This window comes from Thamnophis sirtalis, unplaced genomic scaffold (assembly GCF_051295495.1).
Source record: "Thamnophis sirtalis isolate CommonGarterSnake01/CBP01778 unplaced genomic scaffold, rThaSir2_p1.2 scaffold_4, whole genome shotgun sequence".
Taxonomy (NCBI): domain Eukaryota; kingdom Metazoa; phylum Chordata; class Lepidosauria; order Squamata; family Natricidae; genus Thamnophis; species Thamnophis sirtalis.
The window spans coordinates 59,702,220-59,729,624 of NW_028261384.1; the positions used below are offsets into that span (position 1 = coordinate 59,702,220).

The 27,405-nt window shown below is 42.5% G+C and overlaps 2 protein-coding genes across 6 annotated transcripts in view; one reads left to right on the top strand and one right to left on the bottom strand.

The window, feature by feature from the left end:
* Nucleotides 1-27,405, bottom strand: part of MYRIP (myosin VIIA and Rab interacting protein) — a 236,258-nt gene that overhangs the window by 165,719 nt on the left and 43,134 nt on the right. The window lies entirely within an intron of this gene.
* LOC148045870 (uncharacterized) lies at nt 830-22,738 on the top strand. Its single transcript, XM_087712153.1, has 2 exons — nt 830-2,122; nt 22,493-22,738. Exons 1-2 carry the CDS (start codon nt 830-832, stop codon nt 22,736-22,738), a joined length of 1,539 nt encoding a protein of 512 aa, XP_087568279.1.

The following is a 27,405-nucleotide window of genomic DNA, read 5'->3' on the forward strand; positions in this document are numbered from 1 at the left end:
TGGACATTGTTGCCACTGGTCATTCCGATCAGCTTGCGCCCTTCTTTCGTTGTCGCCCCGGGAGGACAGGGTCGAAGAGACTGGGAACTTGCTCCTTTCAACCAGCACCAGCTTTTTCAGACCCCTCAACCTTTATCACCTTTTCCCAGACTGCGTAGGGGAAGAGTGAGGAGTTTTCCTCCCCCCCAAATTTACGCTGACCTAAGAATTTGCGTTTTTTAACTTGTGTGTTGAGTGTATGATAGTATGATTGTGAGAATGAATGCGCCCACTTTTAAATTAATTAGTTAATTATTTTTATTGTTGCTTGTATTTTAACGATTATCATGGGGTGTGCTTGTGTGGAAATGCCTGTTGAGTGAAAGCAATGGGACTGGGGGTGCGACCTGGAGCTGCCTCCACTGAGTGCAGAAGCAGAAGTGGATGGGAGCACGGATCTGCCCCTCGCCCTAGAGTGAATGCTGTGTGTGGCCTGCCGGGAAGAATGGGGGCCATGGGAGAGGGGGGGTCTATGGGTGGGGAAGAGGGTCGGAGCATTTCAGTCATGACTGGGAGGGGCAGATATAATGGGAGCTGTAGGGCTAGCCATTACCGGGGAAGAAGGACTCGCTACATTACAGCAATTCCTTGTTCCGGCCCTTCAGGTTCACCTCAAGAACCTGGTGGCAGAGGAGTTCAGGGCCCTGGTCTCAGGTTGCTGTTGCTAAATGCCAGGTCTGTTGTGAATAAAGCTCCCCTTGTCCGGGACTTGATATTAGACAAGGGGGCAGACCTGGCATGTATAACTGAAACCTGGCTGGGCCAAGAGGGACGAGTCCCCCTTTCAGAAATGTGCCCAGATGGGTTTCGGGTGCTTCACCAACCAAGACACCAAAAAAGGGGTGGGGGAGTAGCAATGGTTGTCCGGGAGTCGCTAGTTCCTTGCAGGATCCCTGCCCCGGAGATTGTGGGGTGCGAGTCCCTTCTCTTGAAGTTGGACCTAGGGGTTCAAGTGGGCTTGTTCTTGACGTACCTACCTCCCAGCTGTGTCACGACAGCCCTGCCTGTGCTGCTGGAGTCAGTAGGCAGGTTGGCGGTGGAGATCCCCATACTAATGGTGCTGGGGGACTTCAATCTACCGTCACTTGGCGAACACTCTGATGGAGCACAGGAGTTCATGGTCTCCATGACAACCATGGACTTGACCCAAATAGTTCAGGGCCCAACTCATAGAGCGGGACACACCCTCGACCTCGTATTTCTCTCGGGGAAGTGGAGATGTGATCTGGAATTAAGGGGAATAGAGATCTCGCCCTTGTCATGGTCAGATCACTCCTCGCTGAGGCTTGATTTCAGGACATTACTCCCCCACTACAGGGAGGTGGAGCCGATTAAATGGTTCCGCCCCAGGCACCTGATGGACCCTATGGGATTTCAGAGGGAGCTTGGAGAGATACCTGACTCCCTTGCCCGCAACCCGGCCAAATCCTTAGTCGCTGCTTGGAATGCTGCGGCGACTGAGGCACTAGATCAGATTGAGCCTTTGAGGCCTCTCCGTGGCAGTGGATCCAGGAGGGCACCTTGGTTTACCGAGGAACTCCGGGAGATGAAGCGCCACAAGAGATGCCTAGAGCGATGTTGGAGGCCTAGTAACTCTGAATCTGATCAAACACTACTAAGAGCCTTTATTAGGACTTATTTAGTGGCGATACAGGCGGCAAAATGCACTCATTTTTCCACTCTTATTGCGTCTGCGGAATCTCGCCCAGCCGCCCTGATCACCCGCTCCCTCCTGAAAGGTGAGGGGGTGGGGGAACCCCTGCAGGGAAGAGCTGAGGAATTTGTTCAGTTTCTGTTGGACAAAATCACTCAGTTTCGGACAAACCTAGACTCCGCTTGGGCAATACCAGCCGAGGTGCCGAGGGCAAGTCCAAGTTGGTTTTCCTGGGATGAGTTCAATTTTGTCACCTCTGAGGAAGTGGACAAGGCCATGGGAGCAATGAGCACCTCCACCTGTTTACTGGACCCGTGCCCCTCCTGGCTGGTTTCGACCAGCAGGGAGGTGACACGCAGCTGGCTCCAGGCGATCACCAATGCTTCTTTGCAGGAGGGGTCTTTCCCGCAACCATTAAAGGAAGCAGTGGTGAGGCCCCTCCTCAAGAAGCCTTCCCTGGATCCAGCCGCCCTGACAAACTACTGTCCGGTCTCCAACCTCCCTTTTTTGGGGAAGGTTGTTGAGAAGGTGGTGGCGCTTCAGCTCCTTCACTATAGTGACGGACCTTGAATGAAGTGGATTATCTGGATTCCTTTCAGTCTGGTTTCAGGCCTGGATACAGCACAGAAACTGCTTTGGTCGCTCTGACCAATGATCTCTGGCGGCCTAGGGGTAGAGGGCACTCCTCTATCCTGGTGCTTCTTGATCTCTCAGTGGCTTTCGATACCATCGACCATGGTATCCTTCTGCGACGTCTGGAGGAGGTGGGAGTGAGAGGCACCGTTCTAGGGTTCGGTCCTGTCCCCTCTCCTATTTAACAATAATGTGCATGTGCAGGACCTGGATGGCTGCCTGGCTTCTCGCTCGATAGAAGCCGGCGAGACAAAAGAAGATCTTAGAAGAGCCTCCGGAGTCCGTGACAACTTTGACATAAGGTCCTGGAAGGGCTGTATTTTGTGGATCGAGTGGGAACTGGCATTTGAACATCAGCCATCTCCAGTCGCTTTCCTAGCTGTGGATTTGCCGAGGCCTGGAACTGGAATTAGAACTGCTGTGTGGCGCAGAGGAGAGATGGCGGCGCTGCTCTGTTGAACGCTGTGTTTTAAATCTTGGACGCTTGCCTTTGATTCTATCTGAGCGGCTGCTTTTCCAACTGGAGTTGAACTCTGTTTTTTTATTTCATCTATGTGGTGAGCAGTGAGCAGGGGGGATTGGGAGATCTGTTCGATTGAGACCATCTGGAATGGAGTTTTGTGGGATCGGCGGATTCGGCGGCTGGTTGCGCGTACCGCCGCCATGGCTGTACCCCCCCCCAATGCCTTGCTCACCCTTTCCTGCCTCTCCTCTCACCCCTCTCCTCTCGCCCCTGCGCCCCTGTCGGGTTCTGGCGACCCTGAGTGATCGTGCTGCTCGGAGCGAAGAAGATGGCGGCGCCGTGCTGACATCGTCCACTGCTGAGTCGGTGAGAGGCCTAGACGCCTCCCCCTCCTTTTTTTCCATCGCAGCCTTTCGGATACCACTCCTGTCCCTCTCCATTACCAGCGAGCCTTACCATCTCCCTGACAAGCATTGACTCTCCTTCGCCTCGGCTGGGGCTATCTACTCTGGTCATTCTATCTGCCCTCCCTCTGACTGTTTGCTGCCCGCCATAGCTCCAGTTAATTAGGTAGATTTAGTTAGGTTTAGGTTTATAGTTATAGATAGTTTAGGCATAGATTAGATATAGATTTAGGATATAGTTTAGGCATAGATTAGATATAGACTTAGGTATAAGTACTGGAGACTGTACCATCTGTGGCTGCTCTCGGCCTTAGGGTAGGGCTAGTCGAGACCGGGGTTGGGGTCGTGGCTAGGGTTGGGGGTAGAGTTAGTGTGGGGCTAGGGCTAGGCTACGCTGGGGTTAGGATTAGGATTAGGTTGGTGTAGGGTTAGAATGGGTGAGCTTAGTTTGGGTTGGTGTTAGTTTGTGGTTTAGGCTTAGAATTAGGATTAGCTTTAGGTTAGGATTAGGTTTAGTAGTAGGATAATTAAGGTTGGAATAGGGCTAGGAGTGATAGATGATGGCAGCCGTAGGGGTTAGGACTTGGCTCTGTAGGAATTGGCGCCCTTTATCCTGTTTTCTGGATCAGCCCGGGCCAGTCCCAGATGTTGGCCCCACAGACTCCCCCCCCCGGATTCTGGACCCTGCTCAATCTCAGGGGAAGGAGAAGAACTACCCCCCGACACGGGGGCCATAAATTGCTTGTTGGATCTGGAGGGCTTAGGACTGGAAAGCTGCTGTGTACCAATACCGGACCCTTATCCCGTGCCCTCTCCGCTTACAGCCAGTTTATATGCTACTGACTTTGGACCTGTGGCCTGGGAAGCTCTTCTACGACTCAGAGGAGGGGAGAAGAGCGGAGCAGCTCGCCCTCCACCTGCACACCACTGTCTTACATCGCACTAGCACAGTGCTCCGTGAATTTTTTAGGAATGTAGTGTGAATGGTATGCTTGGTTGATGTTTGCACCCACTTTTTTTAAATTCATACTGTTGTATTTTCTGTGTTTAATTTATTTCGTGGGGACTGCATGGGTGAATGGCTGCGTGTGTATGAGAGGGTTGAGAGTATTGCCTGGTGTCTCCTCCACTGAGTGCCACTGCAGAAGTGGTAGGGGCCCAGACTTACTTCCTGTCCCAGAATGAGTGTTAAGGATTTCCTGTATGGTGCGGGAGCTGTGGGAGGGGTTGTGGGGTCTACGGTAGCGGGGGAGGGCCGGAGCATTATGGTCACTATGGGGAGGGGCAGGTATGATGGGAACTTCAGGGCTGGCCATTACCGGGGAAGGAGGGTTCGCTACATCACAGAGATCCCTCCTTCTGGCCCTGTTAGTTCCACTCCAGGGCCAGGTGGCGAGAACTGTCAGGGCCCTGGTCTCAGGCTGTTGTTGCTAAACGCCAGGTCTGTGGTTCACAAAGCTCCCCTTGTCCGGGACCTAATTTTAGACGAGGGGGCAGACCTGGCATATATTACTGAGACCTGGCTGGGCCCAGAGGGAGGAGTTCCCCTCACTGAAATGTGCCCAGAAGGTTTTCAGGTGCTTCATCAGCCGTGACCCCAGGGAAAAGGGTGGGGGAGTGGCTGTCATCGTCCGAGGGTCTTTAGTTCCTCGTAGGATCCCTGCTCCGGAGTTTGTCGGGTGTGAGTCCCTGTTGATGAAGCTGGACCTCGGTGGTCAAGCGGGCCAGGGATAGGGGTCACCCCTCTATCATTGTGCTTCTTGACCTCTCAGCGGCCTTCAATACCATTGACCATGGTATCCTTCTGCGACGGTTGCGAGAGGTGGGGGTGGGAGGCACCGTTTTGCGGTGGTTTTCCTCCTACCTCTCAGACAGGTCGCAGTCGGTGTTGGTCGGAGGGCAGAGATCGTCCCCAAGGCCCCTCAAGTATGGGGTGCCGCAGGTTCGGTCCTGTCCCCCCTCCTATTTAACATCTACATGAAGCTGCTGGGTGAGATCATACGCCGGCACGGGATTAAGTATCACCAATATGCAGACGATATGTAGCTGTATCTGTCTGCCCCGTGCCAACTCAGCGAAGCAGTAGAAGTGATGTGCCAGTGCCTGGAGACTGTTAGAGTCTGGATGGGAGCAAACAAGTTGGCACTCAATCCAGACAAGACCGAGTGGCTTCTTATGTTCCCTCCCAAAGATTGTCCAACTGTTCTATCTCTCAGGCTGGGAGGTGAAATTATACGCCCCTCAGAGAGGGTTCTCAATTTGGGAGTCCTCCTGGATCCACAGCTGACTCTAGAACACCGTCTGTCGGCTGTGACCAGGGGGACCTTTGCCCAGGTCCGCCTGGTGCACCAATTGCAACCCTACCTGGATCGGGAGGCCCTTCAGACACTCACGCCCTTGTGACCTCAAGACTGGATTATTGTAATGCGCTCTACATGGGGCTGCCCTTGAAGAGTGTTCGAAGACTCCAATTAGTCCAGAATACAGCCGCGCGAGCGATTGTGGGTGCACCAAGGTACACCCAATTTACACCTATCCTCCGTGAGCTGCACTGGCTACCTATTAGTCTCCGAATCCGCTTCAAGGTGCTGGTCGCTACCTATAAAGCCCTACATGGCATCGGACTTGGGTAACTGAGAGACCGCCTCCTGCTGATTACCTCTCTCAGACCAATTAGATCGCACAGGTTGGGTCTCCTCCGGATTCCATCTGCCAGCCAATGTTGGCTGGCGACTCCCTGGGGGAGAGCCTTCTCTGTTGCAGCTCCGGCCCTCTGGAACGAGCTCCCTGTTGAGATCTGGATCCTTACTACCCTCCCGGCCTTCCGCAAAGCCACCAAGTCCTGGCTGTTCCAGCAGGCTGGGGGGAGCTGAGAAGCATTTACCTCCACGGAAATTATGAATGTTGGTTTTGTTTTTAATATGTTGTCTTTGTCTCGTTCCCCCCTTTCCCTTGTCTTTTGTGAGCCGCCCGGAGTCCTCTGGGAGTGGGCGGCATACAAGACAAATAAAATAATAATAATAATAATAATAATAATAATAATAACAATAATAATAATAATAATAATAATTATTATTATTATTATTATTATTATTATTATTATTATTATTATTATTATTATATAATAATAGAACTCCGCCGTTGCCGGTCCCAAGCCCGGATGAGAAAGGAGGAAGGTTGGGATCAGGTTGGCATCTGGTCCCGTAAAAAAACCCCTGCCAACCCATACAATATGGTGAAAAAAACAAATAAGAATTCCATACCGCATCGGTCGTCGCGCGGGTTAACAAGGGCCGCGGCGGATGTTGGGGTCCCTGGACATCCGTCGACAAGTGGGCTACAAGTGGACCAGCCAACAAAACAACAAAAATATAGTGCAGATGAAAACCGTGCCATAATGGCCTGTTACTACAACTCAGAGCCAGAAAAAAGAGGATATTTAAAGCGAATGTATGAATTATGGAAACAACAATATCCAGATTCAAATGTTAGTGAACAACGACTAGCAGATCAAAGGCGATTTATTATACGGAATAAAGTGTTTAGTGAAGTTGAACATGAGGAAATTCAGGCAAATTGCAAAACCCAAAAAACAATATCACAAGCGGAAATAACTGATATTCAAGACACAACTAAAGACACTATAGTAGAACTCCCAGAAGAAGCTCTCAGGAAGGAAATAACATCACCACCACTAGAACCAGTTATCACTGAACCAACTGATGAACTAACTCAAAAACAAAAAGAATTGAAGGATAAGATCATGGAGCATTTTCTGCTTAATGAGGAAAGGCAATGTTTACCATCACTAAAAACTGTGCCTAAGAAAATTTTGGCCCCTATCATGAAAATGGTTAATGCAGTGTTTTCAACAATTGAACCGGGATCCATCTTGGAAACAAACCAGTTAATGTACAGTGCAGCTGTAATAGTCACTAATGAACTAGGCATTAAAATTAAAGTACCTAGTCACACAACAGAAAAAGCATCAAAGCCAAAGTGGAAAATCCGTCTAGAACAAAAAATCAAAAAATTAAGGGCAGATGCTAGTAACTTAAAGAACATGCATGAGCAACGGCTTAAAAACAACAAAATCATAGATCGGCTAATCAGAAGATATAGATTGGATACAAGAAACATCAATGAAGCTGTAGAGATTGTAAAACAGCAGATAACAGCAACAGCTAGAAAAATTGAAAGATATGAGGCACGAATCATCCAATATAAACAAAATCAGCAATTTCGATCAGACCAACGGCGTTTTTATCAAAGTCTTAATGTGAATGGTGACACCAAAAGTGAAAAACCAGAAAAGCAGGCCACAGTTGAATTCTGGAAAGAATTGTGGGAAAATGCAAAGGACTACAACAAGGAAGCAAAGTGGATACATGACTTTGAGAAAAGCATTGGCAACAAACAAATGCAAGTATTAGAAATAACAACTGAGATGATCAAAAATCGAGTTAAAAAGGTAAAGAATTGGACATCACCTGGAAAGGACCAATTACATGGTTTCTGGCTCAAATATCTGACCAGTTTACATGCAATATTGGCCAGGCAACTGAATGAAATTTTACAAAAGGGCAAAATTGATGAATGGTTGACAACTGGAAAAACATACTTGATTCAGAAAGATCCAACTAAAGGAACAACACCTGAAAACTATAGACCAATAACATGCTTACCAACAACCTTCAAATTACTCACAGGCATTATTGCAGATAACATGATGGATTATTTGGAAACAAACAACATCTTGCCAGTAGAGCAAAAAGGCAACAAAAGAAGGAGCAGGGGCACAAAAGATCAGCTTCTAATTGATAAAATGATATTAGAAAATTGTAAGAACAGAAAAACGAACTTGAATATGGTCTGGATTGATTACAAAAAGGCATTTGACTCACTGCCACATAGTTGGATCATAAAATGCTTAGAAACAACTGGCATTAGCAAAAATATTACATCCTTTACTGAAAAGGCAATGAAACAATGGAGAACTGAGTTGGCAGTAGGGAATGAGAGCTACGGAATGGTTAATATCAAGCGAGGAATTTTCCAGGGTGATTCACTTTCACCTCTTCTCTTCATCATCGCAATGATCCCACTATCAGTAATCTTAAAAAAAATGAAATTAGGCTACCAAACAGCCAAAAAAGCTGAAAAAATTTCGCATTTACTATATATGGATGATTTGAAACTCTATGGAAAGTCAGAAATAGAAATCCAATCATTGACAAATACAGTCCGCGTATTCAGCACCGATATTTCAATGCAGTTTGGCATGGAAAAATGCGCCACTGTATCCATAAAAAGGGGCAAAATCACTGCATCTGAGGGAATTGAAATGCCCAATGGCCAACTAATTAAATGCAAAGAAAATGAAGCCTACAAATACTTAGGCATTCTGCAGTTGGATAACATCAAGCATGGAGAAGTAAAAACTATTGTCAGGCGAGAGTACACCAACAGAGTTAGGAAAATTTTGAAATCTAAATTGAATGGTGGAAATACAATCAAGGCCATAAATACCTGGGCAATACCAGTTATAAGATACACAGCTGGCATAGTTAACTGGACACAAGCTGATTTGGACCTTTTGGACCGAAAAACCAGGAAACTAATGACAATGCACTACAGTTTACATCCACGTGGTGATACTGATAGACTATATCTGCCCCGAAAATCAGGTGGCAGAGGATTATTACAAGTGAAGCAAACAGTTGAAGAAGAAAAACATGCACTGGCTGATTATTTAAAAGACACTCAAGAACATCTATTAATCGAAGTAAAGAACAAAAATCTACTGAAGGCCCAACAGACAAAACAAGAATACAGAAAAGATGTGATAAAATCAAGAATGGAGAGTTGGCAGAACAAAGCACTGCATGGTCAATTTCTGGAAAAAATAAAAGATAAAGTGGACAGTGAACAAACTTGGTTATGGTTAAAAACAGGTACATTAAAGAAAGAAACAGAGTCACTAATCCTGGCTGCGCAAGAACAAGCTATCCGCACAAATGCTATTAAGGCCAAAATCGAAAAATCCTCTGATGATGCCAAATGCAGACTTTGCAAAGAAGCTGATGAAACTGTTGATCACATACTCAGCTGCTGTAAAAAAATCACGCAGACTGATTATAAATTGCGGCACAATTCAGTAGCACAAATGATCCATTGGAATTTGTGCAAAAATTATAATATTAAAACAGCAACAAACTGGTGGGAACATCAGCCTGAAAAAGTCACCGAAAATCAGATGGTCAAGATCTTGTGGGATTTCCGTATACAAACCGACAAAATACTGGAGCATAATACACCAGACATCACACTGGTTGAGAAAAATAAGGTCACAATCATAGACATCGCAATACCAGGTGATAGCAGGGTCGCCGAGAAGGAACATGAAAAAATCGCAAGATACCAGGACTTAAAAATCGAAATTCAACGACTATGGCACAAACCAGCAGTGGTAATTCCAGTGGTAATTGGCACACTGGGTGCTATTCCAAAAGCACTGGAATTACATTTAAAACAGTTAAAAATTGACAAAATCACCATCAGTCAAATGCAAAAAGCCGCACTGCTTGGATCTGCATGCATATTACGAAAATACGTTACGACGTCCTAGGCCCCTGGGTGGGGCCCGACTAGTAACCAATGCCAAATCCGGCGAAACAACTGGCCGCTGTGATACAATTGTATAATAATAATAATAACAATAACAACAACAACAACATCTACATGAAACCACTGGGTGAGATCATACGATGGCATGGAATAAAGTACCATCAATACGCAGATGATACGCAACAGTATCTATCTGCCCTGTGCCAACTCAGTGTAGTGGTGGACATGATGTGCCGATGCCTGGAAGCTGTCAGGATCTGGATGGGGGAAAACAAACTCGTACTCAATCCCGATAAGACCGAGTGGCTGTGGATGCTGCCCCCAAAGGACAGTTCAGACAGTCCATCCTTGATCCTGGGGGGTGAAAACTTACACCCCTCAGAGAGGGCCCGCAATTTGGGGGTCCTCTTGGATCCACAGCTGACACTGGAACACCATTTGTCGGCTGTGACCAAGGGGCCTTTGCCCAGGTTCGCCTGGTGCATCAATTACGGCCCTACTTGGATCGGGGTGCACTTCAAACAGTCACTCACACCCTTGTCACCTCAAGGCTGGATTATTGCAATGCACTCTACATGGGGCTACCCCTGAAAAGCGTTCGGAGACTACAGCTAGTCGAGAATGCAGCTGTGCGAGCGATATTGGGTGTACCAAGATACACCCATATTACACCTATCCTCCACGAGCTGCACTGGCTGCCAATTGGTCTCCGGATGCAATTCAAGGTGTTGGTCATTACCTTTAAAGTCCTACATGGCTCAGCACCAGCGTATTTGCGTGACCGCCTACTGCCGCATACATCCCAACGGCCATTAAGATCCCACAGGGTGGGCCTCCTTAGGACGCCATCAGCCGGACAGTGTTGGCTGGCGGGGCCTTGGAGAAGGGCCTTCTCTGTGGCCGCTCCGACCCTGTGGAATCAGTTACCCCTAGATGTCCGGACCTCGCCCACCCTCATAGCCTTCAGTAAAGCTGTTAAAACCTGGCTGTTCCGGCAGGCTGGGGGCTGTTGACCTTATTATGTAGGGTCCCGCCCCAACTTGAATGTATGCGTGTTGGAGAATTTTAATCTTCATTTTATTTTATTTTGTTTGTTTTCCTTTCTTGTTCTTTGTAAGCCGCCCAGAGTCCTCCATGATTTGGCGGCCTATAAATCTAATAAATTATATTAAATTAAAACACTTCTTAGCCAGCAATTAACACTTAGCGAAAAAAAGATTAACATGAAGATTGATGTTAGCCAACAATCAAATAATAAAAAAATTATGCACTCAGACAAACAAGCTAACAATAAAGAACAGCCTAATCAAGGAATCACCAAGACCACTCCCATCAACACTGCCAGATCAATCCACTAGTATGCAAAAAGATACCAAACACCACTCACAATTAGCACTATGTTATCTAGTTGGGTAATGAAATACATGGAAGGAAACAACCAAGCTCAGAGAGCATCAAGGACCCTACAGTCTTGAGGAGAGAAGGCGGGGCTTAGCAGTGAGAAGACGGAGTTTCAGGCTATTCCTGAAATTCCTCTATTCCGAAGGATTTTTGGACGGGTTTTTTGGACCCTAGCTGTCCCGGAGACGACAGTGAAGGTGTGGGGAGACCCAGGACCTCAGAGACATTCGCAAAGTCTGTGGGGGGTTATTAACCCCTCGTGCCAATTCCTTTCTGGATTAGCTGTGTGCTAACTGAAACTGCAGGTTGCCCCTAAGAATGGCAGAAGTGATGTCATCTGGTAAGCTGATTTTATTATTCAAGAGAGACTGTCCGCACTAAAAGCTTAAGCTAATTGAAACCAAAAAAATAGAAGAATCTAGCGGCGAATTGGTCTTTTTTTAATGGATTTATGGCTGGTGGCTACTTTATTTCTTAAACGCTTCAAGGAACACTTTGGCAGCCCTCCCCACTGACTCTTTCTAAGTGGATCGTAAAGTCAACTTTCTACTAATTAGCCCTTCACGATCTGACATTTTTATTACTTGGCTGTGTTTACGATCAGATAAGATTGCACAGTTTCCAGCGTGTTTCTACTTGTAATTTCTAACTACGACACATCATGGCGTCTGAAAATACTTCTAAGGTCTCACTCCAGATGCTTTTTTCCGCATGTCGAGAGCTTTTTGACTCTTTTCAGAGATTGGAAAGAAAATTGGATCATCTGATTTTAAAATATGAAGGAAAAACTGAGATCGTTGAATGTTTGAATGTTCCTGAAATACAAATGGAAAATGTGAGAAATGGCATCTGGTCTATCTCAGAGGAAGAAAGGAGGGGGGGAGCTATAAAGAAGATTCATTTAAAGAGACAGAGTGCAGGAGAAATGAAAACCCTACCCTTGAGAATTAAAGTCAATTTGAAAAGTTTTACAAGCCCGGGACAACATTATTATTTCATCACTGACATTCAGAGCCAAAAGGTGCGAAGATATCTTTGTCTGGACTTGCTTATAAAAACATTTGGTAAATTTATCCAACGAATGGCAATTGGATTGAGAAAATTTTGCTATTGGAGGGACACAGGCTGACAGATGGAAGAATACAACTTAAAATTAGCTAAATCTGATTACTTTAATTTGTAATAGATATAGCTGAATAATAATTGATATTGATGGTAATGTATATAATGTGGAATTGGCTGATAGATTGAAGAATACAATTGAAAACTAGCTAAACCTAATTGCTCTTTTTGTAACAGATATAGCTGAATAATAATTGATATTGATAGCAATGTATATAATGTGGAATCAGCTGAATAATAATTGATATTGATAGCAATGTATATAATGTGGAGTCGATATGATAAATAACAATTGGATATGAGAAAACATTTTTGGATTATACATAAAGAGTATTAATTACAATAATTATCACTATTATAAAAACTAAATAAAATACATACAATCAAATGTTAATCAATACTGGGAAAATGTTATGATATATGATATAATTAAATATTATGGATGTTTAGCTAAAATAGGATATGAGGATTTGATGTTAATAGAGGATTTTACAAGTAAGTAAATGAAATGTCAGCATGTGTTATGGACTAATTCTTTGGCATAGCTAAGGATGAAGGATGTTTAAATAACTATAGGTAATTAAAACTGGAGGTATAATGATGTTAATATGGTAAACATTTGAGTTAAGATATTTGAATTAATATGAGTTAATGGAAGAGAAGCACCAAAGCATGTTGTAACCAGTTGATATACTTCTTCTTTTTTATAATAGATACCTGTGTTTTGTTTTTTTTCCTGCCTTGTCCTTTGTCGTTTTTGTCTTTTTTTTTTTTTGCCTTTTCTTTTTGATTTTTTCTTTTCCCACTGGTGTGGGCAGGTATTGTTCAAGATTATTACTTCTATTAATATTTTTAAATAATAATTACAGTCAAATGGAAATGGATATATAATAATGCTTGAGTTAATATGAGTTATGTTTGTTGACCGTGGAGGATCTGTAATCGATTGATACATTTTTTACAGATGTAAAGAAAGATGCTGTACTTGTTTCAATTAAAATTAAAAAACATTTATTTTTTTTAAAAAAAGGACCCTACAGTCTTTCTTAATTTCAATGCAAAATGTAGCTTAAATTGGGGTTGAGGGGAATAGGATGCAAAGAGAAGTTTGAGAAGGAAAAATTGACACCAACATCAGCTTTTTAAAAACAAACAAACACACACACACACACACCTTATCCTGCTTAACAATAAATTACGGTATTTCAAGCTAATTGAATGCTCTTCCAATCAGTCTCCTCCAACCACCATTCTTTGAAAACAAACAATAATTCTTTGAAAGAATCAGGAATTAGATTCTAATATTCCGATCTCAATGTGGTGCGATGTTATTATTATTTGGGTAGCACATTCAGTTATGTAATTTTCTTCCCACCCATATGATGTTAAATTCATACATACATACATTTACAGATATATTCAGTTTTGAACTGAAGTAACAGCTGAGAGATATTTTCAAAACACTAATGCATTACCCAAATACTTTGTCTATAATATATTTTCAAATGATAATGTAACCTGCACTTTTGAATTCTCATTCAGGATTCCAAACAGCTTCACAACTATATGTGATATCTGATTGATTTCTCAAGGTTTTTTCCCTACACCTAAATATAGCATTTCTTCATCATTGTACACATGTTAAGTCTTCAAAATATGTTTGGATTGCAATACAGATTTGATTACACAATAATTCCTTCTTGGAAAATTATATACAGAATATGTTACAATTGCAAAATTATGTTCGGATTCCAGGGATCTAGAAAAAGTATCACATGTGCAACCGATGAAGTTATCAACTATAGTGAAATAGAAACAAAAAGAAACTTCTGCAGCAAAGGAAGATACCAACTGTCAGTTCTTCAAAATAGATCAGGAAACAGAAGCCACAATACTGCTTTTCTGTCTTTTTGTGTTCTTTCAACTGTTACCTAGCTTATCCAAGATCATTCTCTTCGCTTTCCATACTGACTATCTGCTCATACCACTAGCAATATTATTAGCAGACTCAACAACTTCTCACTGTCCTACAAAGCATATCATCTATTCTGATAGATGCCATCATCTGACATTCACATTGCTAATCTCTCCAATGTCTACTAAAAAGACTAATGAATCCCAATAACTAATAACCTGAAAGATTTTAACTTCGAGGGAGATCTATTTCACTCTAAAGAAACTACAAATTCCAATTAAATCAAGAAAGTAAAACTGAAATTTGTTAAAAGATTCAACATTATATTCTGCAGGTTAAGTACCGAAAATAAATAAAAAATAAATTGCTTTCTTAAGATTATGGTCGATTTAAAAAGAATGCAAACTGTCCAAACAGAAGAATGCAACCTAATTAGTACAATAGATAGTGGATAATTAATGTATCTATTGTGAGGATGTGGACTGTTGAAAAATGAAGCTGGCTACATATTAACAGCATGTTAGTACCCACTTTATTATCTGAAATTAAGAATTTGGTATGTGATGAGAAACAAAATTAAATTGACTATAATGGAAATGCTATAATTAAGAAGCTATTTGGCTTATTGAAATTAGTTCAATAAATAATCAGTGCTGTGTGACTATAACTGAATACAAGGGAGTGATCAATTTAAAGAAGTATGTTGACATGGTTTAATCATATATGAGAAATTAATGTGCATTGATTCACAAACAATGATGGAAGAGTCAATATGTAATGAACAAGTGAAAGACTGGGTAAATTGTATCGGACGTTGGCGATCATGTTGGCAATCCTATTTTTTGCCAACAGCCACATGAAAAAGTGCTGCTGAATTTTGTCCAAACCAATCCCCTTAGATTTTGAAGTTGTGATCTTCTTCTTCTGCCTGGACCTTGTTTGCCTTCAGTTTTTCCCTGGAGGATTAAGTGAAGTATGCCTTATTTTTCTGGGTGTCACATCACATGTCCAAAATATTCTAACATTTGCTTTTTAATGGCTTTAATGATTTCCCTTTGCTTCTCCAGGCACCTTATCATCTCCTCATTTGTGATTTTGTCAACCCAGCTTATATGTAACAGCCATTTGTAAATCCACATTTCAAATGCTTCTAGTTTCTTCAAGTGGTTTTCTGTGAGATACCAACTCTCTACTCTGTAGAGCAGGATAGAAAAGAAGTAACATTTGACAACCTGATTTCAGTCTTAGGCTTACATTGTGACTGTAGAAGACCTCTTTCATTTTGAAGAATGCTATTCGAGCTTTCTCTATCCTTGTCTTTACTTCACTGATCATATCCCAGCTTTCATGTAAATTAAAACTGAGGTGTGTGATCCTTTCAACTTTTTCTAGTGGTATTCCTTCTGAATTTATCAATGGTAAATTAATGGGTTGTTTGCTGATGACCATGATCTTAGTTTTTGAGGTGTTAAGCTTCAAGCCATATTTTTCAGAAATTTCTGAAACTCTGTTGATGAGGAGCTGAAGGTTTTCATGCTTACTGGCAAGCAGAACTATATAATCAGCATATCTTAGATTGTTGATCTGAACACCATTTACTTTGAGGCCCGCATCAATGCTTCATTGAAAATTGACTCAGAGTAGATATTAAACAACAGCAGAGACAGAATACAGCCCTCTGACCCCTCTTCGAAAAAGCTGAGTATTTTTGGCCTAGTCTCACATTTGCTACCTGATGCCAATATAGATTCTTTATGATTCAGATGTCTTAATCCCATTTGTTTCAGGATTTGTGATAGTTTGCTGTGTCTTATTTTATCAAATGTTTTTTCAAAATCAATGAAGCACGCGTGATTGACCTCAACTGTGATTGACATCTCTCCAGTGCTGCACAAGAACTTGAATACTGAATAGGGCATCTTGTGTACTAAGATTGTTTCTGAAACCAAATTATGTGTTATTTAGATACTTAATGAGTCAGGGCATGACTCATTAAGTTTATTGTTCTTTATTTGGTACACTTGGGGATTGATTCAAAGGTTGACTTTAGCTAATCATTTGGTATCTTTCCTGTTTCATATATTCAGTTGAAGAGCTGCAGTAAAAACTTCTTCCCGTTGTCTTCCAACAATTTTAAAATTTCTACTGGGATATCTTCAGATCCTGTGGCTTTTCTTGTTTCTACTATTTTTATTGCATGTTCAATCTCCTTCAGAGTGATGCTTGGTCCAGTTGTTATACTTCCCATATCAATATTATCCCTAGTGTCTCAAAAAGTTCTTCAATATATTCCTTCCATCTTTTTAATTTTTCATCCTCATCCAAGATTTCCCCTCCTTGTCAACTAAGTTGTTGGCTTTATTTTTGTAGACACCTGCTTCTTCTTTCACTTTTTTCTGTAAGTTGAAATTATGACTACATTCTATCTCTTCTATTTCTTTGCATCTCTTTGCAAACCACTTTTCTTTTGCAAGTCAAAATGTTCTTCCAATTGTTTTCTTTTTTTAAACATTTATTTGCATAAGAAAGTTTTTTTAAAAAAAATTCAAGTTAACATGTCAATGGGAATAGTATGAAATGTTAAATATTGTGTATTTGTCCACCCATAACTGGGGGGTGGACCCACCCATTCTAGGCCTTTTTTTCATGCTTCCATTTTATGACCCATTTCCTGCCATTCCTACTTCAAAAACAAATCATTTAAATAGTAGATAGTTAATCTTGAGATGCTCCTGCCATCAATGTCATTTTTAAAAGTTTTTTTCCCATTCAAAGTTTTTTATTTTTTAATACAAATTATACATATTATAGGAACAAAGTGTTGTCCAGGTCTTTTCTTTTACTTCCTCTCAATTACATAGTCCTTTTTACATCGTAGTTTTGTTTTCACTTTCAGCCAAATTATTCTCTTCCACTATTTTCCATCTTTACAGTTATTTTTTCTTAATACATAAACAATATTTTCAATTGCCCCTTCAAAGTTACACCAAATTTTCATTTCTTATTTTCTCCATTGGTATATTTTGTTATAAACAGCCTCTAATTCAATTTAAGCAGAGAGAGCATTTCTTTCAAATGTTTTCTACCATTAACAATATACTATCATTTCTTTATTTCTTAATTAGTTACATAACAATAACAATCTTACTACTATTCTCTTAGTCTACTAATATAACTTTTTCCTTTTCTTCCTCTTTTAACCATTTTCTCTCGGGCTCCCAAAAATCCCAACTTTAATTCTTTTCCTTCTTCTCCCCCTTTCTCCTAACTTCTTTTTCTTTCCCGTTTTTGTAGTTTTTGTATCTTTTCTTCAGTGTATTTACTTTTATTATTCTAGTAACTTTCCCTAGGATTTTCCCTATTTTCCTGATTTCCTTACTATTTTGTCATTTTTGGGGGGGGGGGAGATCTCCTCCTTTATCTACTTTGTGACTGTAAATCCCAGTGCAATCTTTTATCTGCATTTTACTTTCAATTCTTCTTTTTTTCACTTTATCTTCCTATCCCTCATTTATGTTCCCTTTTACTTCCTCTTCTCCTATTTTCTTGTTTTGTATGTTCCCTCCAATTTCCTAGCTTTCCTTTACCAATTAATGCTTCACACACACTTTTCAACATCACAAATAATTCATACATCCAAAACTCCTTTATGCAAGTTTAACTATTTTAACAGATTTCTAAATTTTGGGGTTATACCACATTTAATTGCAAATTTAGGATCTTCCAGATTCTATTGCTCAATTTTGAAATTAGTCCAGTCCATGCTTTCTCTTCCACAGCTGTAGATAGTTGCAGACAAAACAATGTTGCAAAGGCAGCTACTCCCAGTGATTCCCACAGCCTCAAAGTCTCTTCCTGAATCCAAGGTCACAATGTGGCTGCAACTCTCACTATTTTCCCCTCTTCTTTTAAAATGCTTTACATCCACAAAAAATAAAATTAAAATAAGAAGAAGGATTTCCCTTGTTGTTGTTGTTTTCTTCACTAGCCAGCTTAGTCACAAGTAAATGGCTCTTTCCAAACCGAAATACAATTCCACAGCTAGCTGTCAATAGCTATCAAAAATGCTCTTACTCCACAAACATAGAATCAGATAAGGAAAAAGAGACTTCCCCCTGGGCTTTTCTTTTTAGTTGTTAATATTCCTTCACTTCCAAATTGCAGAAGACAAAATCTTCTGAGGCTTTGGTGCTTAACCCCCTCTGCTTCCTTTTTTCAATTACATTCCCCGAAAGCCAGTTAGTTGTTAACTCCGCTTCGGGATCCTTTTTAAAATTAAGATCAGCTTTTTCTTTTTTTCTGTGAGTTCGTCAATCACTCACCCGGTTTCAACACTCTGTTTCCAACACCACTCATGCACAATAACTTAGTCCAGATGCCCCAGTTTTGTAGTGATCTTTCAGTTTAGGCCGCCACCCCCACTGCTGGTTTGAAGAGTTTTTCTCCAACTTCCCGAGAAACTGCTAGTTCCTCTGGGTCATCAGAGCTGTCCCTTCTTCTCCCCTGTCACTCCAGGACAGGTTTTCAGTCCGAAGACATCCCGATAGCGGTTTGCCTGACTGGATTTCAGGAGGCTGAGCACAGCCTGTTTTTTTCCAGCCAGTCTTGCTGTGATGTTTCTGGCTTCTCCTTTCTTCCAATTGTTTTCTGCAATTCATTGTATTTTTCTTTGCTTTTATTTTTATAAGAGCGTCTTTCATCCATGAGATGAAGAATTTCATCCATCATCCACTGTTGTTTCTTGTGGCACCCCTCTCTTCATTTCTAGTTCTTCTTTTATCTGATCTCCATGCCTAATGATGTAGACACAATTCTTGGTTTAGGAAGATTCAGGTTTTTCATCTTTTTTAGTTTCACCTGGTCTTCAGCAAGTAGTAGATGTACATCTGCACCTGGTTATGTCTACTGATTTTACTGAGTTTCTAAATCTTTTGTTTATTGTAAAATAGTCAATTTGGTTCCTTATATTATTTTGTCTATCTGCCAGTGGTCTCCAAGTGTAGAGGCATCTTTTTGATAACTTGAAAAAAGTATTCATCACATATTGCCTATGTTCCTTGCAGAAGTGTACAAATCTGTCACCTCTACCATTTCTGCCAAAGTTTCCAACTATACTAGCATCACTTCCTTCTTCCACTTTTGCATTGAAGTCCCCCATGAGTATTATGATATCATTACTTTTTAAGATTTTCACTACATTGCTTATAGCTTCATAGAACTTCTCTAAATCCTCATCACTGTCAGCTGTGGGAACATAAACTTGCATGACATTCATATTTACTGGAGTAGTATTTATTGGGATCATCATCACTCTATCGGATACAGGAATAAAGAACTTGATGCATTTATTTACAAGATTCTTTACTATTATAGCTATTCCATTTCGATGATGTTTACTATATTCACCAGAGTAGTAGATAGTAAAATTTCCTATTCTGCACATTCCATTTTCAGATCAGTGCATTTCACTCACTCCCAGTATAGAGATATTGTATTTGAACATTTCTTGGATAGTGTTGTGTGTTTTTCCAGATTCATATAAGCTTCTCAGGTTCCATGTTCCAATGTATAATTTTGGAACATAAATAAAAGTTTATTTATTTATAAAAGCTTATAGAAGAGCCGAGGTGGCGCAGTGGTTAGGGTGCAGTATTGCAGGCCACTTTAGCTGACTGTGATCTGCAGTTCAGCAGTTCAAATCTGACCGGCTCAAGGTCGACTCAGCCTTCCATCCTTCCGAGGTGGGTGAAATGAGGACCCGGACTGTGAGGGCAAGTTGCTGACTCAATTTGCTAAAAAAATTGTAAACCGCTTAGAGAGGTATGAAGCGGTATATAAGTCTAATAAATAAATAAACAAACAAACAAACAAACAAACAAACAAACAAACAAACAAAACAAACAAATAAATAAATCTTGTTTTTACTGGACCGGGAGATTCTTAGCACCCCTGCTTCATTTAAGGGGTACCCATACTCGAGGCCATCATTAGGTTTTGCCACCACTAACATGATTTTCATGGGAAATATATAGTTCCCTTTGCTTTCTACACCACTGTGCACATGCTGTTCAAGTGAATGCCACCACATGGTGTGTTGTTCTTCTGAAGCTGTTCTGACCAATGAGGTCTCTGCCTTCAATTGATACTGATGAACCAGCTTTTACTCACCAGGCCTGTCGGTCCATGGGAGGTATTTGATTCCCTCCAACTCACCATTACAGCATAAAAGCTATACTGGGTAGGGGCGCACAATCTGCCACCTGGGGATGGGCTCTGTGGGGATGCCAGGTCCCCCTAAGAGAAAAACTAGAGAATGATTCCCCAAAGAGGTAAAAGGCTACATTTTCCTAGAGTCATTCTTTGCTTCCAATCTGTTGAGGAAGGGGGTTGGACTCCATTGTCTATATTTCCCTTTCCATCCCCATGGTTGGTCAATGATTGACTATTCAGAGAGCTCTGTGTTAAGAATGATGAAGATGTTGATTGTTTGCTGCTTCATACAGAAGTTCGTTGGCTATCAAAAGGCAACTGTGTGAGATACCTTTACAATCTTTTTGACACTGTTGTGAAGTTTTTTGAAGACAAGAATGCTTTGCTCAGTGGTGAACTCAAAGAGATCAGGCATGACATTGCTTATTTATCAGAACTATTTGCAAAGTTCAATGAAGTAAATTTGCAGTTGCAAGAAAATGAGGTCAATCATATTAAGGCCAATTCTGTCATCTCTACTTTTATTTCAAAGTTAACTCTATTCAAGCGCAATATAGGCCATCATAAGCTATACCAATTTCCGAGCTTGTCTGAGCTAGAAGAGAAAGGTGGGATACAAGATGATGATCTTCAAGTTTTTTGTGATCATTGGACATGCTGCATAAAGATATGTCTGAGCGATATCAGGATCTTCTTTTGATGGAAATTCTTGCTCACACAGCAAATACTGTTTCATTTTCCAAACATCCCTCTGATGCTAAGGAGTTCTACTCCTGCTCCCCACTTCAAAATAAATCTGTTCCAAATGCAAAACACAAGCAGAAGAGAGGAGTCTTAGTTTCAGTTTTACTTTCACAGCAGCAAGCAGCTTTACTACAGAAAAGTTGAATGAAGCCACACCCATGCTCCTTCCTATCTCCTTGCTCACACAGCAGATACTATTTGAGTTTCCAAACACCCCTCAACTCTCTCACACACTGACAGGACGCTAGCCAGATGAATACCAATGGATGTTAGTAGGCAAAGGCAGATTTCCCCTCCCCCTTTATTTTCCTCCTCACTTCAACAAATCTGTTCCTTCTAATGTAACACCAGTTAAAGGGAAAAGAGACAAAAAATGCAGAAAAAGATTTACACCTGCAATTAGGAAAACACAAGTAAGGGAAGCTGCATACAAGTATCGTCAAATTGATCCCCAAGTCAGTAGCAGGCTGTAAAAAAGTATACATCTAATAACCTCTACGTTAATCAGTCACAAATGAGATCAATGCCTTGGACTAATAAATATTTGTCTGGTTTTAAATATGAATCTGTGTGATTACTCCAGGGACAAGGCTGTTGATTTGGACCCTGTGCCTGCTGCCACGCTTTAATGTAGCAGGATGAGAGTCCTGGGATGGGTTGCAGTGGTGGTAAAGTCCACCTCCTTCCCCTTTAGGCAAACTCTGAACACAGCCTTCTTACCCACCAGCATCCAATGGCAAAGCACTTTCTTTCTGCTCTCCAGAAGTACAACAGATGCTTAAAAAGGACATCTTTTGGAGCCAGAGATGTGAAGGAGGAAAATTTTATGCCAACATTCAAAGTGCAGGGACAGGTCTACCACAGGATAGGTAGTATCATAGCTGGGCCTCAGCAGCAGCCTTCATTTCTCCTTTATCAGGATAGGTCCTGATAAAGGCTCTCATCAGTGCTCAGTCTGACTCGGAGTTACTGGCCTCCAGCGGCGCTCTAGGCATCTCTTTTGGCGCTTCATCTCCCGGAGTTCCTCAGTAAACCAAGGAGCTCTCCTGGATCTACTACCTTGGAGAGGCCGTAAAGGCGCAATCCAGTTTAGAGCCCCCACTCTAAACTGGATTGCGCCTTTGGTGATATATTTTGTTGGTGATGATGACAATGAGAGAGACATCCGTTGTGGAATCTATCCAAGTGTTAATCCACAATTAGTTAGCCAACTGCAAAAGTTGCTGCATGAACACAAGTATACTCTGGAACTTAAGGCTGCTGTTGATTCTGTTCCTAAGGGCCACAAGATCTTGCAGAGGGTGATTAACACTGATAGGAAGCCTTCCGGAGAGCACCAAGGTTGTTTCAATGCCCCCAGGACTACAGAAGTGGCTGTTCTCATTGTCGGCCAGGATTTTGAGAAGAGAGATATCGTTCTTCACAGCAAAGACAACAGGCTGTTACAAATCAATGAGACGCACCATGCCTATGATGCTCTCCAGTACCCTCTGATGTTCTGCTGTGGAGAAATCAATATACCTTAGCGTGAACCAAACACCACAGTTCCTCTCAAGAAGACTGTGTCTGCTGTTGCCTTTTACAGCTATAGGATAATGGAGCGTAATGGCGAAGATGCTACCTACTGCTGTTCCAGTTCCATAGTGAAGCATGGGTATCCAACCAACCAGTGTTATATATATCCAAGGTTAATTTTATGGCCTGGCAAGCAATGTCAATCCAAACCTGATAGAGGGTAGCTGTGATCATTATTTGTGACCATCCCTTCCAGCTTCACAAATTGAAAATCAACAGCGAAGCGTTGTTCTAGTAAGTCTCCCACTTGCCTTCTTACACACCAAGCAAGGGCCCCCTTCATAGGTCTCCCTACCATGCTCAAACATATATATCCCATACTCTCCCACATATTCATACCTATGCCCCAGTCTATGCATGACCCTTCCCCAACTCCCTCTCCCTCAACTTGCCTGAGCTAGATGTTCGAGGGGCTCCCCCACACCAATAGTACCAGTGTGGTCCTTATCTGGGACTCCCATTGCTTTTCACTTAATGACCTATGCATCTTGTGGTTACAATAGTAATGATGACCATCTGGATTGCTCTTGCAATACTGCTTTATGTGATGTGAGATTTTACAACTATCACTTAGCAATAGCAATCCCAGTCCCAATTGCCATTGTAACTCAGGGTCTAATCAGTGGTGGGATTCACTTTTTTACTACCATTTCTGTAGGCATGGCCAGGTTGTCATGTGATTGGGTGGGCTTGGCCAATTTAGCAGTCCATTAAACAATACATAGCAGCCCATTTTCTATTCTTTTTAATACTGCAAGTTTTTGCTCTAGGTTTTTTTTTACTAGTGGGGAGTGGTTGGCAATACCTGGGGATTTCTGGAAATATTTCCTGTGGGTTAGAGTAACCAAAATAACCAATGATATAAAGTCTCCTGCTGGATCAGGGGGTTGGACTAGATGAAACAGGAGGCTGTTTCAAAGTATCCTGTGAAGCTGCGTCTAGTGCCAGGGTTTGTGGTCCTTCCTTCCTCTCCTTTTTCTTTCCCTCTCACCCTCCCTTTCTCCCTCTCTCTATATCTCATTCACTTTCCCTTACTTTTCTTCTTTCTTTTTTTCTTTTCTTTCCTCTTCCCTCCCTTTTTCTTTCTCCCTTCCCTCTCTTTATTTCTTTCTCCCTTCCCCCCTTTCTTTCTCTTCTCTTCTCTCCCTCCCTCTTTCTTTCTTTCTCTTTCTTTCTTTCTCTTTCTCCCCTTCCTTCCTTGAAGGCTTACTTTCTTCCTTGAAGGCCCCCCTACAGCCTCCTAAAAGCCAAAATGGGGTGCGGGGGACCTCATTCTTGGCCTAACAAGCCTTCCTAAAGCCTCCTGGGAGACAAAACGGGGCACGGGGATGGCGGCGCACCCCCCCCAGCCCCATTTTGGGCCTAGCAAGCATCCCTGCACTTACCTGGGAGCCAAAACGGGGGGTGTGGGGACTCCTGGAAGGGATTAGGAGGGGAGAAGCAGGGCCAACCAGAAATGGTATTGGCGGTTCTTTGCTAATTTCTGCTACCGGTTGTTCTGAACCAGTCAGAACCACCTGAATATCACCTCTAGTCTACCTGTATATCCATAGCCTTCTAGCATATATGGCATGCATGATCCACTTATAACTCAACTTTTTTTGGCTCTTTCTACTGAGCATTCTAACAATGTACAGAACTATTCTGTTCTATATGTTTTGTTGAATATAGTACTTATCTTATATTCTGCCACTAAATAAAGGCTTTCATCATATTCTGTAGCCTCTCAAACCTAAAATGTAAGATTGCACCAAAATAAACAATAAACCTTAATTGCTAATAATCCCCAGAGGCATAGACGTTTTAATTGAATGGAAATCAGATATTTTCTGTCAGCCTCTACTTTTGGCTGCCATAGAAACAGGGAGGGGAGTTGACAGGAAGTGCTTCAGTTAGACAGACGTGGGGTGTGTGGGCTCTCAAGAGCCTCACATGAACCCTGTCTGACAAACTAACATCGAGGTCCGTTTGGACCGGAACCCCTCCTGGAGGGGGGGACGAAGAGGACAGCATCTCATTAAACCCAGGGGAGGCAACTCAGCCCTAGCAGGTTGGAGATTTGTCTTTTGAATTGGAGTCGGGGCAACAGCCTATAAATATGGCTGACAAGAGCTGAACTTCTTGTCAAAGCAAAAGGAACAACAGGAGAGTTCGGAAGGGATGAACAGCCGGTTCACCTAACCCACAGCCATAAATTAAACCTGGAAAAGGCAAAGAAATCTGGAGAACATAAATAATATTGATGGTCACATCGGGACTTTTCCAAAAAGAAAGAAAGAAAGGGAAAATAGAGGGTTGAAACACCAGCCCTCCCCCAAAAAAAGCTATTTACTTGAATCAATTTTTGGACAGAAAGGAGGAAGCAGAGAAATGACAAACCCACTCAAATATCATATAAATTTTAAATTTGGTTTTGGATTCGAAAAAAAAAGAAACCAAATACTTTGAAATATTTATTTTGTTTGAACTTTTTCCAATTGATAAATCTTAACTCCAAAAAAAAAGCACTTCTTCTTACTTAACTTTGGCCTAACTTTGTGCAGGAGGTTTTAATTAGCTAACTACCATAAATCAGAACTTTGGAAAGTACAATTGTCGATCACAAGCCTGTCTTCAAGTGATATATTGCGAGCAACTACAAGAGACTGCACCTGGTAAGGGAAAGAATAATAATAGAATAATAACAGAATCCAAACCGGGAAATACGAAGGTTTTTTTATTTTGTTTTGCTTTCTTCTTCTCCTTCCTTTTCTTTGCTTGGCAAAAGAGTAAGATGGCCCTAGCTTCTCTTCTGGTTTGAATTTAAGGTGGTCCAGAGTCTTGAAGTGGGATTTGTATAACTAACTGCAATTTTGGATCTGGACATTAAAGTAAAACAATAGACTAAGATGGCCACCATTGTTTTTCTCCATAGCAATTGAAGAAGACAAACGTAAGGTGAACAGAACTCTGAAATAAGAACTGCATAACCATATAATTAACTGTAACTTTGGAACTGGACATCATGGAAAACTGGGAATTTGAAGAACTATGTGGAATTTTAAAGAATATACATAAAATCAAGCCTAATTAGAATTTTGAATCCAGAGAAGCAGATAGCTATAGAAGAACTCAAAGAAGAAGGGGGGGCAAGGTTTTGAAGGGGTAGAAGCGGAGGGAAATAAAAAGCAGACAAAAACCTCCTTTGGTCCCAACAATAGTATGGGGAAATTGTGAAAAGGGGAGGTGTCCCAATAAGCTAGCATGTGGAGAATGCTAGCTTGGTATGTATGGGGGGATTGAGAGTGCATCCTGGTGCCCCCTCCACTGAATGCAGAAGCAGAAGTGGATGGGGGCCTGGACCCGCCTCTCATCCCAGAATGTGTGGTTTAAATGGCCTGCCGGGGAGAACGGAGGCCACAGGAGGGGAAGTGGGGCCGATGGGTGCGGGGATGGGCCAATGCATCCCAGTCATTGTTGGGAGAGGCAGGTTCGACGGGAACTATAGGGCTAGTCATTACCGGGGAAGGAGGGTTCGCTATGTTACAGCGATCCCCCCTTCCGGCCCTATCAGCTCCACTCCAGGACCAGATGGCGAGAGTTCTCAGGGCCCTGGTCTCAGGCTGCTGTTGCTAAATGCCAGGTCTGTGATTCATAAAGCTCCCCTCGTCCAGCACCTAATATTAGACGAGGGGGCAGACCTGGCATGTATTACCGAAACCTGGCTGGGCCATGAGGGAGGAGTCCCACTCACTGAAATGTGCCCAGAAGGGTTTTGGGTGCTCCATCAGTTGCAACACCAGAGAAAGGGGTGGGGGAGTGGCAGTCATCCAAGAGTCCTTAGCTCCTCACAGGATCCCTGCTCCGGAGATTGTTGGGTGTGAGTCCCTTCTGGTGAAGTTGGACCTTGGGGGTCAAGTGGGGTTGTTACTAACGTACCTACCTCCCAACTGCGTTACAACAGCCCTACCTGTGCTCCTCGAGTCAGTAGCCGAGCTGGCGGTTGAATTCCCCAGGCTTATAGTGCTGGGGGATTTCAACCTGCCATCGCTCGGCGAATGCTCTGATGGAGCACGGGAGTTCATGGCTTCCATGACAGCCATGGACTTGACCCAGGTAATTCAGGATCCGACTCATACAGCGGGTCACACGCTAGACCTCGTGTTTCTCTCGGAGCAGTGGAGATGTGATCTAGGTTTGAGGGGCACTAAGATCTTGCCCCTGTCATGGTCAGATCACTTCCTGGTGAGGCTCGACTTTCGGAAACCAATCCCCCACTGTAGGGAGGGGGAACCGATTAGGTGGTTCTGCCCCAGGCGCCTGATGGACGCTATGGGATTTCAGACGGCACTTGGTGAGATACCTGACTCTCTGGCCCACAGTCCGGCGGAGTCCTTGGTCGCTGCTTGGAATATAGTGGCGGCGGAGGCTTTAAACTGGATTGCGCCTTTATGGCTTCTCTGCGGCAGTGGATCCAGGAGGGCTCCTTGGTTTACCGAGGAACTCCGGGAGATGAAGCGCCAAGAGAGACGCCTAGAGCAACGTTGGAGGGCTAGTAACTCTGAATCTGACCGAACACAATTAATAGCCTTTGTTAGGACTTATCTAGTAGCGATACGGGTGGCAAAATGTGCGCATT